General features: G+C 40.4%; 2 protein-coding genes across 3 annotated transcripts; one reads left to right on the top strand and one right to left on the bottom strand.

Annotated features, from left to right (window-relative positions):
• The first annotated feature begins 2,116 nt into the window (after positions 1-2,116).
• On the top strand, positions 2,117-10,594 carry LOC148903695 (tetraspanin-7-like). Its single transcript, XM_089007093.1, has 7 exons — positions 2,117-2,335; positions 5,625-5,813; positions 6,112-6,186; positions 6,283-6,378; positions 8,970-9,125; positions 9,200-9,283; positions 10,325-10,594. The coding sequence occupies exons 1-7, from the start codon at positions 2,255-2,257 to the stop codon at positions 10,391-10,393; spliced, it is 750 nt and encodes a 249-aa protein (XP_088863219.1). The 5' UTR covers positions 2,117-2,254; the 3' UTR covers positions 10,394-10,594.
• A 119-nt stretch (positions 10,595-10,713) lies between these two features.
• On the bottom strand, positions 10,714-15,470 carry LOC148903696 (uncharacterized). Of its 2 annotated transcripts, none has more exons than XM_089007082.1 (4): positions 15,078-15,470; positions 14,709-14,939; positions 13,536-13,634; positions 10,714-13,196 (listed from the first exon to the last, which is right to left on the bottom strand). In XM_089007082.1, exons 1-4 carry the CDS (start codon positions 15,333-15,335, stop codon positions 13,086-13,088), a joined length of 699 nt encoding a protein of 232 aa, XP_088863208.1. In that variant the 5' UTR covers positions 15,336-15,470; the 3' UTR covers positions 10,714-13,085. The 2 variants fall into 2 exon arrangements, with proteins under 2 accessions (XP_088863208.1, XP_088863198.1); XM_089007072.1 differs by having other exon boundaries at positions 13,536-13,706.
• Between the last annotated feature and the right edge of the window lie 614 nt (positions 15,471-16,084).

Here is a 16,084-nt window from a genome sequence, read left to right on the forward strand (position 1 = left end):
AAATTAAAATTAATAAATAGATAAAAAAATAATAGATAAATTAAAATAATAAAATACAAATACAGTAAAGTGTCGTTATATCGATATTCTCGGGAGTCTGAAAAAATATCGATATAACCGGACTATCGATATATCCGATCCTGCGGGCATGTAATTTTCTCCTTGAGTTCATAGAAATAGTATCGTAATAAGCAGTACTATCGATATAACGAGACTTTACTGTACATAACTTAAAATTATTACATATATTAAAATTACTAAATAAATTACAAATAATACATCATTTTTTTATGAAAATAAATACAATTACATACTAAATATATTGGGGGGGGGGGGTGGAGCTACAACATTTAAAGGACAACCAACACCATTTTTTTGTTTCCTAACTGACATCAGAAAAAAAACGTTTTATAGCATCTAAAATACTCAAAACACACAAGCCGATATTTTGTCAAATGAAAAACACCAATAAAAATTACTTAAAGTGTCCAAAAACTACTTCAAAATGAACCCGGAAATGGCCAGTTTCAGAAGGTCCCGCCCCCTTGTTCGTGGTGTCACGCCAAGACGTCTTGCCTTGCTCGAGAATCAAAACAATGGCTTCAGATTCGGAGAAGATGCTTTCTTGTAACTCATACACTTATGAATATGATTCAAATTGTTCTGAAGAGGAAAGCAAATGTTTGCAATCGATTAAAGAAATCTTTATGTATCATTTTGAGGCATCTGGACTGAAATGTAGCATCCCAGAAAATGCACAAGATGGCGCCCAAGCTCCGTTGGATATGGGCTGATTTGTCTGCTGGGAATTTGTGTCAGCTCGTATCAAATAGTCTTGGTGCAACACAAAACGATTCACCATCGCATTATTTATGTTTTCCTTCTAATTTCGCTATCAACACGGATCAACACAAAGTTTTCAGAACAAACAAAGTACCCAAAAATGCATGTGTGTCGCTTTCTCGGTCAGTGACAATAGTAGGTATTGACGTCACGATAGGTATCTTCACCAACTCAAAAACAAGACTTCATGAATATTCAGCGCGAGTCTTAAAATGTAAAAATAAGTTATATGTGGTGGAATGTTTTTAAAATACGCTCAGTAGAAATGATTTTACAAATTATGGACACAACTTGTCCAGATGCATCGGTTCTCCTTTAAAGGACAACCGACGTCACTTTTTTGTCTTAACTGACATCAGAAAAAACGTTTTATAGCATCTAAAATACCAAAACACGCAGTATGATATTTTTATTCAAATGCAAAACACCAATAAAATGACTTAAAGTGTCCAAAATCTGCAAAAAATTGAGCTGCGAATTGGGCATTTTCAGAAAGTCCTGGCCCCAGTCTATGACGTCACACCAAGACGTCTTGCATTGCTTGAGAATCAAAACAATGGCTTCTGATTCAGAGAACATGCTTTCTTGTTACACATCCAGTTATGAATATGATTCAAATAGTTCTGAAGAGGAAAGCATACATGTTTGCAAGCGATTAAAGAATTTATTCCGTGTCATTTTGAGGCAAACGGGGGAGGGGGGGGGGATGTCACACCCAAAAATGGCCACCGCTGTTGTGAGGAATGAATCAGCCCGTTTCCACAGGCTGATAAATTCCTTCCATGGAGCTTGGACTCCCTCTTCTGGCGGCTTTTGGGTGCAACACAAGGTTTTCAAACCAAACAATACAGCAAAATACATTGACGTGATGGAAGGACTGCTACAATGTGTCTTTTTTCCGGTCAGGGGGCGTTCCTTTAGTGACGTCACATACGGACTCGTCACCAACTCAAAAACAGGACTTTCTGAATATTCAGCGCGAGTCTTAAAACGTAAAATATAGCTATATGCGGTGGAATCTTTGAAAAATACGCTCAGTAGAAGTCATTTGAAGCCATTTTACAAATTATGGACACAACTTATCCGGAGACGTCGGTTGTCCTTTAAATGGCATCCCCATTCCTGAAGACGAAATGAATCCAAATTCAGTAAATCAGGATGGACGTTGGCCGTCAGTGTCCGTAGATGCTTGTCGTGACGGTGTTACAGCTTCACGCCGATGCTAATTGTGTGATCTGAGTGTGAAGTATGAGCTCGTCCAGCATATGAAGCCTCGTGGGCCGGGTCTGTGCTCAGATGTGAGGATGGCAGGCGAGTGTGCGGCGAACTGAAAGTAGGTCCCCATTTACTCATCGTCACCGCGGTTCAAATCTGACGCCCGGAGAGAGAGAACAAAATAACGAGTGGCGTAATGGCACCGAGGAGGATGGAAACCAAGCCGCTCATCTTTTGCGTGAAGATCCTGCTACTCTTCTACTCGTTCATCTTCTGGGTGAGATGACTTTTTTTGGAGCAAAGTTTGTTTTCATCGTGAGCTGAACGGAATGCCTTCAAGAAATGTTAGCAGTTGTCTGATCATGTTTTTAGCAGTAATGTTGTTTCTGAATGCTTGAAAGCTATTTGATGAAAAAGCTGAGGTCAGAACAGAGTTCAAGCAAGGAATCATCCGAGGAATGACGAAAGGCAGGGCGAAGCGATCTCACCCACTTGGTAATGAAGCCAGTGTCTGACAGGGGGGTGTCGTTACTATTGCTTCCACGGGCCGTATGTGAAATGGAAGGATGCAAGGGCCCTCCTGGACATTTCTGACCTTTGTTGTACCAATCTACCATTGTTATGTGGTTTTATAGCAGTTCATATGCTTGGTGTATAACCTGTAAAAATTAACCTTCCATCCAGCGTCTAATCTAAGGGTCTTTAAATATGGGAACACTGAAAATGTATTTGAATAAGAGTTGACTTTTGATGGAGGTGAAACAAATCAAGTACAGTCAAACCTCAGTTTTCGAACGTCGCGGTTCTCAACCAATTCAGTTTTTAACCAAAAATGTGGGGTTTTTTTATGCCTCGGTTTACAACAAAAATCGGTTGTCGACAAAATTGAAGCACCTGAATTCACCACTCGACTTCCCTCTGCTTCCTTCTATGTCACTTCCTCGTGTCGCGTCTCATTGTGACCGACACATTATCCTTGTGTTGCATTCCATTGTGAGTCGGCATATTTGTTTGTATTCAATATCGATTAAAAAAAGCAGACATTGATTACATTGGTTATAATGGGAAATGATTCGGATTTCGACCAAATTTGTTTCTGGAACAGATTACCATATATGGTATCGCATCCGACGTGTTGATCACAACACCGTGGCTATGAATTGATAGCAGTCAATTTGATTTTGCTGATTGGGATGGATTGGATTGGATTGGATTTGCCTTTATTAGTCTCACAGTGGAGAAATTTACATTTCACAGCAGCAAAGTGATGAAAGGAATGAAAGTAGAAAAAAGAAATACACTGTATACTGATACTATATATAATACTGATGATTTGTTGCTTCTTTCCTTGTTTTTTTACATATCGGGTCTTAAAGGACAATCGATGCCTCCGGACAAGTTGTGTCCATAATTTGTAAAATCACTTCAAATGGCTTCTACTGAGCGTATTTGACAAAGATTCCACCGCATATAGCTATATTTTACGTTTTAAGACTCGCGCTGAATATTCAGGAAGTCTTGTTTTTGAGTTGGTGAAGATATCTACCGTGACGTCACGGAGGGAACGCCCGTGACCGAGAAAGTGACACATAATGCATTTTTGGGTACTTTGTTTGGTCTGAAAACTTCGTGTTGAATTAGAAGGAAAACACATAAATAATGCGATGGTGAATAGTGTGTTTCACCAAGACTACTATTTCATCCAAGCTGACACAAATTCCCATCAGACAAATCATCTTGTGCATTTTCTGGGACGCTACATTTCAGTCGAGATGCCTCAAAATGACACGGAATAACTTCTTTAATCGATTGCAAACATTTATGCTTTCCTCTTCAGAACTATTTGAATCATATTCATAACTGGAGGTGTAACAAGAAAGCATCTTCTCCGAATCTGAAGCCATTGTTTTGATTCTCAAGCAAGGCAAGACATATTGGCGTGACGTCACGAACAAGGGGCGGGACATTCTGAAACTGCCCATTTCCTGTTTTATTTTGAAGTAGTTTATGGACACTTAAAGTCATTTTTATTTGTGTTTTTCATTTGACTAAAAATATCAGCCTGCATGTTTTGGTTATTTTAGATGCTATAAAAAGTTTTTATGATGTCAGTTAGGAAACAAAAAAATTGCGTCGGTTGTCCTTAAAACTGGACAGTACGAACGTCTACACCCGGAAGTAGCGAACGAGAACACACTTCCTTCTGGCAACTCAACCAATTCTTGCTTTCCTTCAGGCAATTAGATAATATCAACATAAACATGTCGAAGCAATAATTAAACTAAATATAATTTAAATAATCCTCACACAAAGGAATAGAATGCTCAAACATAAAATGTCAACAATTAACAGTGTAACAAAAGCTTACATATCTTCTTCTTCTTTTCCTTTTGGCTTTTCCCCTCAGGGGTCGCCACAGCGAATCAATGTCCTCCATCTATCCCGGTTTTGTGCATCCTCTTCCCTCACACCAGCTACCTTCATGTCCTCTTTGACCACATCCATAAACCTCCTTTTCGGTCTTCCTCTCGGTCTCCTGCCTGGCAGTTCAAGGCTCAGCATCCTTCTCCCGATATAGTCGCTCTCTCTCCTCTGGACATGTCCAAACCATCTCAGTCTGGCCTCTCTACTTTCTCTGCAAAGCCTCTAATATGAGTTGTCCCTCTAATGTACTCATTCCTGATCCTATCCAACCTGGTCACTCCCAAAGAAAACCTCAACATCTTCAGCTCTGCTACCTACAGCTCTGATTCCTGTCATTTCTTCAGTGGCCCTGTCTCCAGTCCAAACATCATGGCTGGTCTGACCACTGTTTTACATATACAGTGGATAAAGGTGCCAAAAGTGACCGCAATACCATATCGAACCCCACCCCCCTTGTCAATGTATGATTGTTGAATCGAATGACAATGATGCGAAATGTATTTATACTGTAAAGTGTCCTTGAGAGTTTTTAAAGGCGCTTGGAAATTAAATGTAATATATATATATATATATATATATATATATATATATATATATATATATATATATATATATATATATATATATATATATATATATATATATAAAATGAGCTTTTTCCGTAGGGTGTCCGAGCTCTCCCTTAGAGATAAGGTCAAATGTATTTATTTATTTATTTATTTATTTATTTAGTCTTCTACTTTCAGTCCTTTCATAACTTTGCTGCTGTGAAATGTAAATTTCTCCACTGCGAGACTAATAAAGGCAAATCCAATCCAATCCAAATGCTCGGTCATCCAGGAGGGGCTCAGAGTCGAGTCTGGGCTTCCCTACTGAAACTGCTGCCCCCGCGACCCGACCCCGGATAAGCGGCAGAAGATGGATGGATGGATGAACAAGAGGCGACGTTTTCCGATTGCCAAGTTTCATAACTTGAACATTTTGTATGAAGAAACGTTCGGAATTACGGCTGTAACTGTTTGTTGGTGGGATCATGCCATATTGTTACACTTTTCGAATCACCCGTACATTCGCCACGATCACAACTTTCCATCTGCTTTTGTGAAACCGCGTGCATGGACTTTGCTCACATCTGTTGACAGGTGACAGGCGTGATCCTCCTTGTGGTGGGTTTGTGGTGGAGGTTCATGTTGAGTCCTTACACCCTGTTGATCTCCAGCGTACCGTCCAACGCTCCATTCGTCCTCACCGGCACCGGCGTTGCCATCGTGCTCTTTGGCCTCTTCGGTTGCTTCGCCACATGCAGGGTCCACTCTTGGATGCTCAAACTGGTGACATTGATTTTTGTTTTTAAATTCAGAATTTTTGAATGGGTTAATTACAAAAAAATAATAATCCAAGCAAACGTGCTATTTCAAAACAGATTTTTCTGATGATTCTACGTCCAAGCCAAAAATCACAAGAATTAACCAGGACCACAATCATTGAACTGATAGATCAGCTATACTTGAGCAAGACCAAAGATATTTGCTCGACTGTTTGCGTCACTTTTCAACTTTTGAATTATTAATCACACAGATCCAATTGCCCATGCGTGTTCGTCTTAACGTGTTCGTCTGACTCCAACAGTACGCCATCTTTCTGGCTTTGGTCTTCCTAATTGAGCTCATCGCTGGAATCTCCGGCTTCGTCTTCCGCCACGAGGTTCAAAGTCCGCAATGGAAATCAAGCATTTCCATTTGATCACGATTCCATTTCATTGCTGTGTAAGTAAGTGTGTGTTGGTTTGTGTGTGTTCAGATCAAAGGCACATTCCTGACTACGTACAACGAGGCTGTCCTGAGATACGACGGACGGAGCGACAGGAGCATAGCTGTGGACGACGTCCAGCGTAAAGTTCGTGATTGTTACAGGCAGCAAAACGAAAGCAGTCCACGCAGTTAGATATACCGTCTTTTCCGGTGTATCAGGCGCACCGGATTATAAAACGCAACTTCAATGAATGACATGTTTCGAAAACTTTTCCATATATAAGGCGCACCACATTATAAGGCGCTACAGTAATAATAATAATAATAATAATAATAATAATAATAATAATAATAATAATAATAATAATAATACATTTCATTTACAAGCGCCTTTCAAAACTCTCAAGGTCAATTTACAGTCACAGGATAGGTTTTTCTGTGGGTGAGCAGTAAATGTAAAGGCAACAGATTCAACAAACCAGTCAGATTTGGCCATCATTTTCCTTTTTTGGTGTGAAACATGAAGATCGAAATTGCAGATTACGATAAAGTGTGGTATTTTCTCAATTTTTATGAGTTCAAAAATATTCCAGGATTTTATCAGAGTTGATCACAATACAATAATAAATATCATTTTTAGAGATGACCAATAGATCAAAATGTTATTATCCCTGAGTTTTCACAGAACATTTTCGTCTTAATCTTTTTTTGGGAAATAAATGAATGTTGTTTTTAATTGAGGCACTAAATACAAAAAAAAGCAAAAATTGCCAAATTTTCCGTTTCAATGGAAAATGATGGTGAAATCGAGAAAAAAATGTCACATCACAAAGTAATTTTCTGAGATTATTGAAAATAAACGCCTTTTTATAAATCCCATCATGGACCGAACACTACTTCTTGGGTGTCAAACTCCGGTCGTGGAGGGCCGCCGTCCTACTTGTTTTCCAAGTCTCCCTGTTGTTACGCACCTGATTCAAAGGAACAGGCTTAAAGGACAACCGACATCACCGGACAAGTTGTGTCCGCAATTTGTAAAATCACTTCAAATGACTTCTACTGAGCGCATTTTACAAAGATTCCACTGCATATATCTATATTTTACGTCTTAAGACTGGCGCTGAATATTCAGGAACTCTTGTTTTCGAGTTGATGACGATATCTGACGTGACGTCAGTAACGCCCCTGACCGAGAAAGTGACACACAATGCATTTTGGGGACTTTGTTTGGTCTGAAAACATCGTGTTGATCCGTGTTGATGGCGAAATCAGAAGGAAAACTACATAAATAATGGGATGGTGAATCGTAGTGTGTCTCAGCCAATTGCGGTAACACGCATAAAGAATGTGTAAATTTACACAAATTCCCAGCGGACAAATCAGCCATTTCCAACGGAGCTTGTGCGCCATCTTGTGCATTTTCTGGGCAGAAGGACTTCTTTAATCGATTGCAAACATTTATGCTTTCCTCTTCAGAACTATTTGAATCATATTCATAACTGGATGAGTAACGAGAAAGCATCTTCTCCGAATCTGAACTCTCTGAAGCCATTGTTTTGATTCTGGAGCAAGGCAGTGTGTGACCAATAGTGACGTCACGAACAAGGGGGCGGGACTTTCTGAATCTGCCCTGTTCCGAGCTCATTTTGTGGGAGTTTTGGAACATTTTTATTGGTGTTTTGCATTCGACTAAAAATATCAGCTTGCGTGTTTTGGGTATTTTAGATGCTATAAAACGTTTTTCTGATGTCAGTTAGGAAACAAAAAAATTGGTGTCGGTTGTCCTTTAATGTCAGACTTCCACAGAGCTTGCTGATGATCTGATCATTTGAATCAGGTGTGTTGCAACAGGGAGACTTGGAAAACATGTGGGATGGGGGCCCTCGAGGACCGGAGTTTGACACCTCTGTATGGTGGGGTGATGGCTACTGACAAGTAGTTACCAGACCTGTTGCGAGACCATCAATATGACTTCACATAAACGGCACATCCATCGACGTATAAGGCGCACGGTCATCTTTTCAAGAAAATGAAGGATTTTGGGTGCGCCTTAAAGTGCGGGAAATACGGTACTAGCGGGATCAAATCTCATCAACCTTTTCCCAACTCGACATGAGCTCAAATGGGAAGATGGCGGTTGAGTCTGTCCATCCCGCTTGAAGCAATCTCTGGACAACTATTGACAAAAGACCAGTGACGTGCAGTCAGTGGAGGCAGGTAAGGCAGTGCCTCACCTGTCATCATGGAAAGCTGTCATGGAAATATCAAATGAAAAACTAAATTAAACAGTTAGATGTATTTAGTGATTTGTACTTTAAAGTTCTTGTCCATTTAACTTCACCGTTTTAGGATTTTTTCAAAATCGCTGAATTTTCACATTTACCGTTCAAATATTAAGTAGAGACGAGCGGTGACGTCATTGATGACGTCAGTGCCTCATCAGCCATGAACCTCACCGCACGTCACTGCAAAAGACTCATCATCACAAATGTTTTCGGTTCTGTCAATCAATCTGAGTGGATCAAGTGGGCGATGAATTGTTCACTTGAAAAACAACAAACATCACACAGCTACGAGTTCTCATGCTAGCTCGCTAATGTTAGCTTCTTTTTTTGCCCTTTTACATATTTCACAAAATGTTGCTAGCGAAATTGACATTCAATTCCAGAATGATCGACACGCCGTCGTTAAATGCTTCAAGTCGCGTATCATTCTGTTTTTCTTGTCTCTGTACAGTTGCAATGCTGCGGTGTTCATAACTACACTACTTGGTTCGCCAGCGACTACTTTGCATCCGGCGGCATCCCAGTAAGCTGCTGCGTTACTTTCTCTGACTGCAAAGGGGGAGATTTGAAGAACGCCACTCTGGCAGCGCCCAAAGTCCATAAGCAGGTGACGGGTGATGATGTCACACAGGCAATGTTTCAATCAATAATCGGTATTATTGAATGCGTGTGTGCATGCAGGGTTGTTATGAGCTGGTGACGTCGTTCATCGAGAGCAACATGGGAATCATCGCTGGGGTCACCTTTGGGATCGCCTTCTCTGAGGTGCTCATCCGTCTTTCACGTCAGCATCGTATTAACAACCATGCTAACAAAAATAACAGTTGCTGCCTTGACATACAAATTAAATATTTCATTGATCATTCTTGTCAATCAAGGTTCCACTAAAAAGGGTAAAACAAAAACCCTTCAGCAAACATGTCCCAAGTCCGGCCCAGGGGCCAAATGCGGCCCATGGTCAATTTTTATCCAGCCCATCATAAAATCAATAACATCTGGCCCGGATGTAGAATGAATACTACATTGGACAGTGTCACTGTTACCAGTGTGTGCTTTCTGCTGCCATCTAGAGGCCATATTAGGAACAGCAAATTCGTATATTGGATTGGATTGGATTTGTCTTTATTAGTCTCACAGTAGAGAAATTTGCATTTCACAGCAGCAAAGTGATGAAAGCAATATGACTTATTATTATTTATTATTATTATTATTATTATTATTATTATTATTAATTATTATTATTATTATTATTATTATAATAATAATAATAATAATACATTGACTGAATGAGCCCCCCAATTCTCTAACATGGAAATTTTATACATTAAAAAAAAAATCTAAAATGGTGCTTTTCTAAATTTAATAAAAATTATAAACTGGCAATTTTCAAACAAAAAATCTAAAATGGCGATTTTCTTATTTTTTCTAAAATGGCAACAATCAAACAAGTCATTCCTTCTTTTCAACTGTTACAAAAAAGTTAGTGTTTAAAAAAGTGAAGTTTATATTCAATTTCAATTTTCAATGTCGCTTTCAATTCAAATTTGATTTACATCTTTTAAATGAACAAAACACATGCTTATGATAGCTGAAAATTAAAATTAAAAAGCAAATGTGAAACACAGAAGGCTTCATTGAAATGCATTGAAATTAATTGCTCTTATATGTAAAGAACGTCTGCCAAAGTTGCCCCTCCTGGATTTTTAACACACCAAATCTGGCCTCTCTTGCAAAACGTTTGTACACCCCTGCCCTACAGAACCATTAAAAAAAATAAATCTAATAAAAACTTGGTCTGTGCCGCAGCTCGTCGGCATGTCGTTGGCCTGCTGTCTGTCTCACTTGATCAACACTAACCAATACGAGATGGTCTGAAGAAGAAGGAGCGCCGTTTCTGTGCAATGGACTCCATGTTAATATCGGATCAACATCAGGTTTCTTAAAGTCATTCTACTATTTTTGATTTTATTTTCTTGTTATTTTTTTTTACCTAATTTGGTCGAATGTTGGTGCACAGCCGACAACAACAAATTTATTCTGGCATTTGATGTCAATAAAGAACCATTTGTTCATCAAGCTTGTATCAGCACTCTTCCTTCAGCACACCGATCGTTTTCTAACCCGGGGCAGGAGACCATGTCAATGTCCGTAGCATTTCGGGGAACTGGTAACGACCCATCACAAGGCTATGGAAAATGAGGTATGTTAGCATGAAATCCACATTGAAAATCGCTTACATCTTCTTCTTCCTCTGGTTTATTCTTTGGCTTATTTGTTTTCCAACGGCTATGCTCTTCATCATCCCATGTTTGAAAGTGTGCCGCAACTTATCCTCTAAATAGCATTAGCGCACTAATTTTAGCCCGCCATATTGCAGACGTGAGCGACTCCGCCAGCACTCGTCGTTGTGGATTATGTTGTTTTGAGCGACGGGGTAGTGAGAGTTAGAGAAAGATGGTCTGGTGGAGTCTTTCTGCTTTAAAATAAGCACACAAAGTACATTTTTGACAAAGCTAAAAGACTATTTGCCACAATGACAACTTACAAAAAAACAAACAAACCTGTCAATGTAGAATTTCCACCTGATTTTACTGCTAAACTGCTATCGTACCACACCGATAAGTGCGCTCTTAACTTGCTGTGTGAAGGTCTCGTGCTAGCATAGCTAGCATTTGGCCATGGGGTGGTGTACAACCTGGATTCGCCCGGTACACACAACTACTATATTAATACAGTGAGACCTCAATTTACAAACACCTTATCTTACAAACTTTTTGTCTTACAAACGTCAAATTTCTGAAAATTAAACCTTATAATAAGCACTATTTTCATAATACACACCCACCATGGCTGGCGGAGTGATCTTCGGCGGAAGCACATGACCGAACAGCACCAGAGGTTAACTTACTAACAGTCCTTATGGAAGGTGACTCTCCTTCCATAAGCCATCAACAACCATCAAAAAGGTAAATAAAACTTTATTTTACAGCACAGTTTATGTATTTAATTACAGTCCTCATGTAATGCGCCTCTCTTTCCAAACAGCAATTCCCTTTGACCTCAGACGCCATTCCATCAAGCCATAAATGACCATCACAAATGTAAAGAAAGTGACTTTATGATACAGTGCAGTGTATTTCTTTCATTACAATACAATAGCACATTTATTATACATAGAATACGATATGTTGTGTGTAGTTTTAAGGTTTATTTAGTTGAAAAGTATATTTTATGGAAACCCGGGAACGGATTATTCCCATTTTAATGGTTTCCTATGGGATTTTTTTTTTTGAGATACACACTTTTCGCCTTACACACTCTGTCTGGGTACCAATTAAGTTCGTAAGTTAAGGTCTCACTGCATGACCACACTGTCATTCGTACCAATGGACGATTTCGGGCAAACATGTCCAAAATCCGGCCTGTGGTCAATTTTTGTCCGCCCGCAGCTTCCGTCATCAAATCAATACATTGGGTAGTAGCGCTGTTACCCGCGAGTGCTGAATGCTGCCACCTAGAGGCTCAATTAAGAAGAGTAAATTAGTATATGACTCATTGACTGAATGAGCCCTCCAAATTAAAAAAGGGAAGATAATATTCAATTTAAATTCTCAATGTCCATTCATTTTGATATGCGTGTTTCAAACGAACCAAAACACATTTTTAAGATAGCTGAGAATTTAAATTAAGAAAGAAAATGTGAAACACAGAATACTTTGCTGTATTTAAATTACTTGTTATATATCAAAAACGTCCGCCAAGGTAGCCCCCTGGAAAGCCCTCTACATTTTTAACACACCAAATCTGGCCCCCGTACATGTTTTCTTTATGAATTACAATAATTGGCGCTCTGTGTTTATTTACAGCAGGGGTGTCAAAGTCATTTTTTGCCGCGGGCCACATTGTAGTGATGGTTTCCTCTCGAGGGCCGTTATGAATTTGGGGAACCCATTAGAATGTTTAAATCCCTTCAAATATTACATATAGAGCACACAGCAAATTAATGAATAACTCGTTTTCAAATATGAAGTCAAGAATAATGACTTTTATTGTGGTTGACATCCAAAAATATGAAATTTTGGCTCAGATTTTAGCAATCATCATGGAAATTAACAAGTTTGATTTGCTTTTGCGGGCCGAAAAAAATGATGTGGCGGGCCGGATTTGGCCCGCGGCCCTTGACTTTGACACCGGTGATTTATAGGATGTGTTCACAGTGGTTTGTGATAATGAGCCAACTAATTAGAACAAATTCAATGGAAGCATGCAACTATTATTGAAAATAATAATTATTAAAAGTGGTCATTTATATTTTTTAACTCATGTACTGTTTAATGTACATTTTTTGGCCATTTTGGACTATTGGACTGTCCACGGCATTAAATTCCGGTCCAAGGATTATTTGTCCATACAATTATTGTTAGTATCAAGGAAGGCTCCCAATGCCCACAAGAAGTCTTGTATATGGTCTTCATCAAGTCTCGCCCTGACCCATGCGACTACTACTTGATGTTTGATGATTTTGAAGGGTGTCCTGGCGGAGCTCCGGCGGGTGTGGATTTGTCTCTCAGGGCACGATCACCCTGGTGGAGCTCCAGTAGGCAGTTTGTTGTGGTGTGAGCACTTGGATGTGACAGGTAGGACATGACTGTTTCCTCCATAACCATTCTTCTATACACTGAAATGCCAAACAATTGCAAAGATGCAGTCAGGCGAGGTGGACCGATTTATAGCGCACTTTTTCATGGAAAAGGTAACTCAATGCGTTTCACATTGTTAGAAATATAAAAGACAAGAATCATAGATATGGGGGGAGCTTAAAAGCATTGACACTTGGGGCAATCTTCACCTCAGTTGGCAATTTATTGTATTTAAGTGCAGCATAACAGCTCAATGCTGATTCACCATGTTTGCCTTATTGTGTCAAGACAACAACAAAAAAAACACAACTGTGTATTTTTGGTGAATATTGGTGTCGGCCTCATGCTATATAAAAAGTGGTAGTTGATATTATTACCTCTCTGTGGAAAGTGTGTGTGCACTGAAGCTCTCGGATGCCGCCGGCTCCTCGGTTCAGGTCATGATGGCAGATCAGACACATGTTGTCTGCATCGCTCTGCAGGACACACAAAGCAGACTCCCCATCTGAAAGTGCTTCTGATTCTTCTTCTTTTCCTTTCGGCTTTTCCTTTCAAGGGGTCGCCACAGCAAATCAGTGTCCTCCATCTTTAGAGGTTTGATCCGCATGTTTGTTTTGGCCAAGCTTTTACGTCGGATGCCCTTCCTGATTATCCCCTAAAAATGAATACATCCACCCAACCCACAATACACTTCCATCCACCATGCATCCATCTACCCTACCCACCAATCAACTTCCATCCATCAATCCATCCATCCACCCATTCATCCATCCATCCATCCACCCACCCAAACCCAACGCCACCCGCCCATCAAACCCACTCAAACACATCTATTCATCCATCCACCCAACCCACCAATCCACTTCCGTCCATCCATCCATCCATCCATCCATTCATCCATGCATCCATCCATCCACCCACCCAAACCCAACCCCACTCGCCCATCAAACCCACTCAAACACATCCATCTACCCTAACCACCAATCCACTAGCATCCGTCCATCCATCCATCCACCCTACCCACCAATCCACTTCCATCCATCAATCCATCCACCCATTCATCCATCCATCCACCCACCCACACCCAACCCCGCCCGCCCATCAAACCCACTCAAACACATCCATTCATCCATCCACCCAACCCACCAATCCACTTCCATCCATCCATCCATCCATCCATCCATCCATCCATCCATCCATCCATCCATCCATCCATCCATCCATCCATCCATCCATCCATCCACTTCCATCCATCAATCCATCCACCCATTAATTCATCCATCCACCCACCCAAACCTAACCCCACCCGCCCATGCATCAAACCCACTCAAACACATCCATTCATCCATGCACCCAACCATCCAATCCACTTCCATCCATCCATCCATCCATCCATCCATCCATCCATCCATCTATTCATCACACACTGAGCCAAATTATGGCCAAAAAAACGATTGTAACGTTTGGCAATAAAAAAAAATTAAAAAACACAAGCTTGGTATGACCATGCAAATTTACTCGAGGTCATAGCTCTCTCCCATTTCACTCACCAAAGACATGACGTTGCGTCTTCTGAACTGGCTCTTTCTCTCCGGCATAATGGCCTCCGGGATGGTGGGGATGAGAGACGGTCTTCTCTCTGCGGCAGACGGGCAGGTGGCGGCCTCCTGCTGCGATGGCAGCAAGCGGCGAGAGGAGGAACGGCGCAACAGTGTCTTGGCCGTTACAGGAGCCCGGATGCACGAGTGCAAGCGAGCGAGCTGCATGGTCGTCAGAGTTGCCTGCGCACGGAAAAAGTACATATTTTTATTTTTAAATGAAAAAAGGTAAAAAACATGCCTGAGAAACGGACCATCAAGTCAAGTTGGCCCAAAGACAAAAATAAAAAAGCAATGAATGTTTTGGTGGTTGGATGTTACCGGACAAGGCAGCGATGATCGACGATGAGTTTGAAGATGTGGCGCAGGCTCCTCACTGATTCTGCTTTCACCACTTCCTTCTTGCTGCTCCTCACCTGTCGTCTTTTGCCGCTCGTCACGTCTGTAGCGTTGCATCCAGGCATTGAAAATCTTTGCATCCTCCTCCTCATTTTCCTCCTCCACGTCTCCGTCTTCCTCCCCTGAAATTACAATGGCCTGGTTCGCTGCAAAGACCTCGCCTTCTTCTTCAGAATCCATGAAATCCAGAAAGGTTCTCGTCACCAGACCAGCTTTCGGGTCCTATAGTATGGACATCCTGTAAAAAGGTCACAGTCGTGGTAACTTGATTGTGACAAAGTAATGCAATGCGCTGCGTCTGATTCAATCTCTTTGCTTGTGTTGCTTTCGCTAAAAGCCTGATAATCCATTTAGGCAAAGATGGATAAAGGTGGTTTAGAGTATCTGTGTCAAAGTAGCCCAAGGGTGAGAAAGGAGTGTCACGTGACAGCTTGCTTACCTAAATCATTGGATATAGAACTGACAAAATTCCGGAGAAGTTGGGACACACTTTTCAAAATATCCAATTGTATTTACTGTTCAAATGGATACATTTTAAGTTATTTTTGATACACACGTTGTTACATATTTTAGCAAGCATCATGGAAGTTGACATGCTTGAAAAATCTCAATGAAGCACCATTTTATAAACAGATTTAAAAAAAAAATCACTCCCAACGGGGCAAAACGTTGATAAAAAAAATGGTCTTCAACCTCTGGAGTTTTTCAGCACTCACTTTGCGACTGCTTTGACATGATATACGTATATATTTTATTATTATTATTATTATTATTAATCTTTTTTTTTTGTTTCTTTCTTTTCTTTTTTCTTGTAAGATCCCCGGTCGGAACAGCAGGCTTCGCGCAAGTAAGGTTCTGATTGGCTGTCCCATTACGTAATGACGTAACTCACACTGGGACGGATGTGAGGTCTAACAATCAACTTCCGG

Source organism: Hippocampus bargibanti, linkage group LG01, assembly GCF_051943395.1.
Source record: "Hippocampus bargibanti isolate YZ-2025 linkage group LG01, ASM5194339v1, whole genome shotgun sequence".
Lineage (NCBI taxonomy): Eukaryota > Metazoa > Chordata > Actinopteri > Syngnathiformes > Syngnathidae > Hippocampus > Hippocampus bargibanti.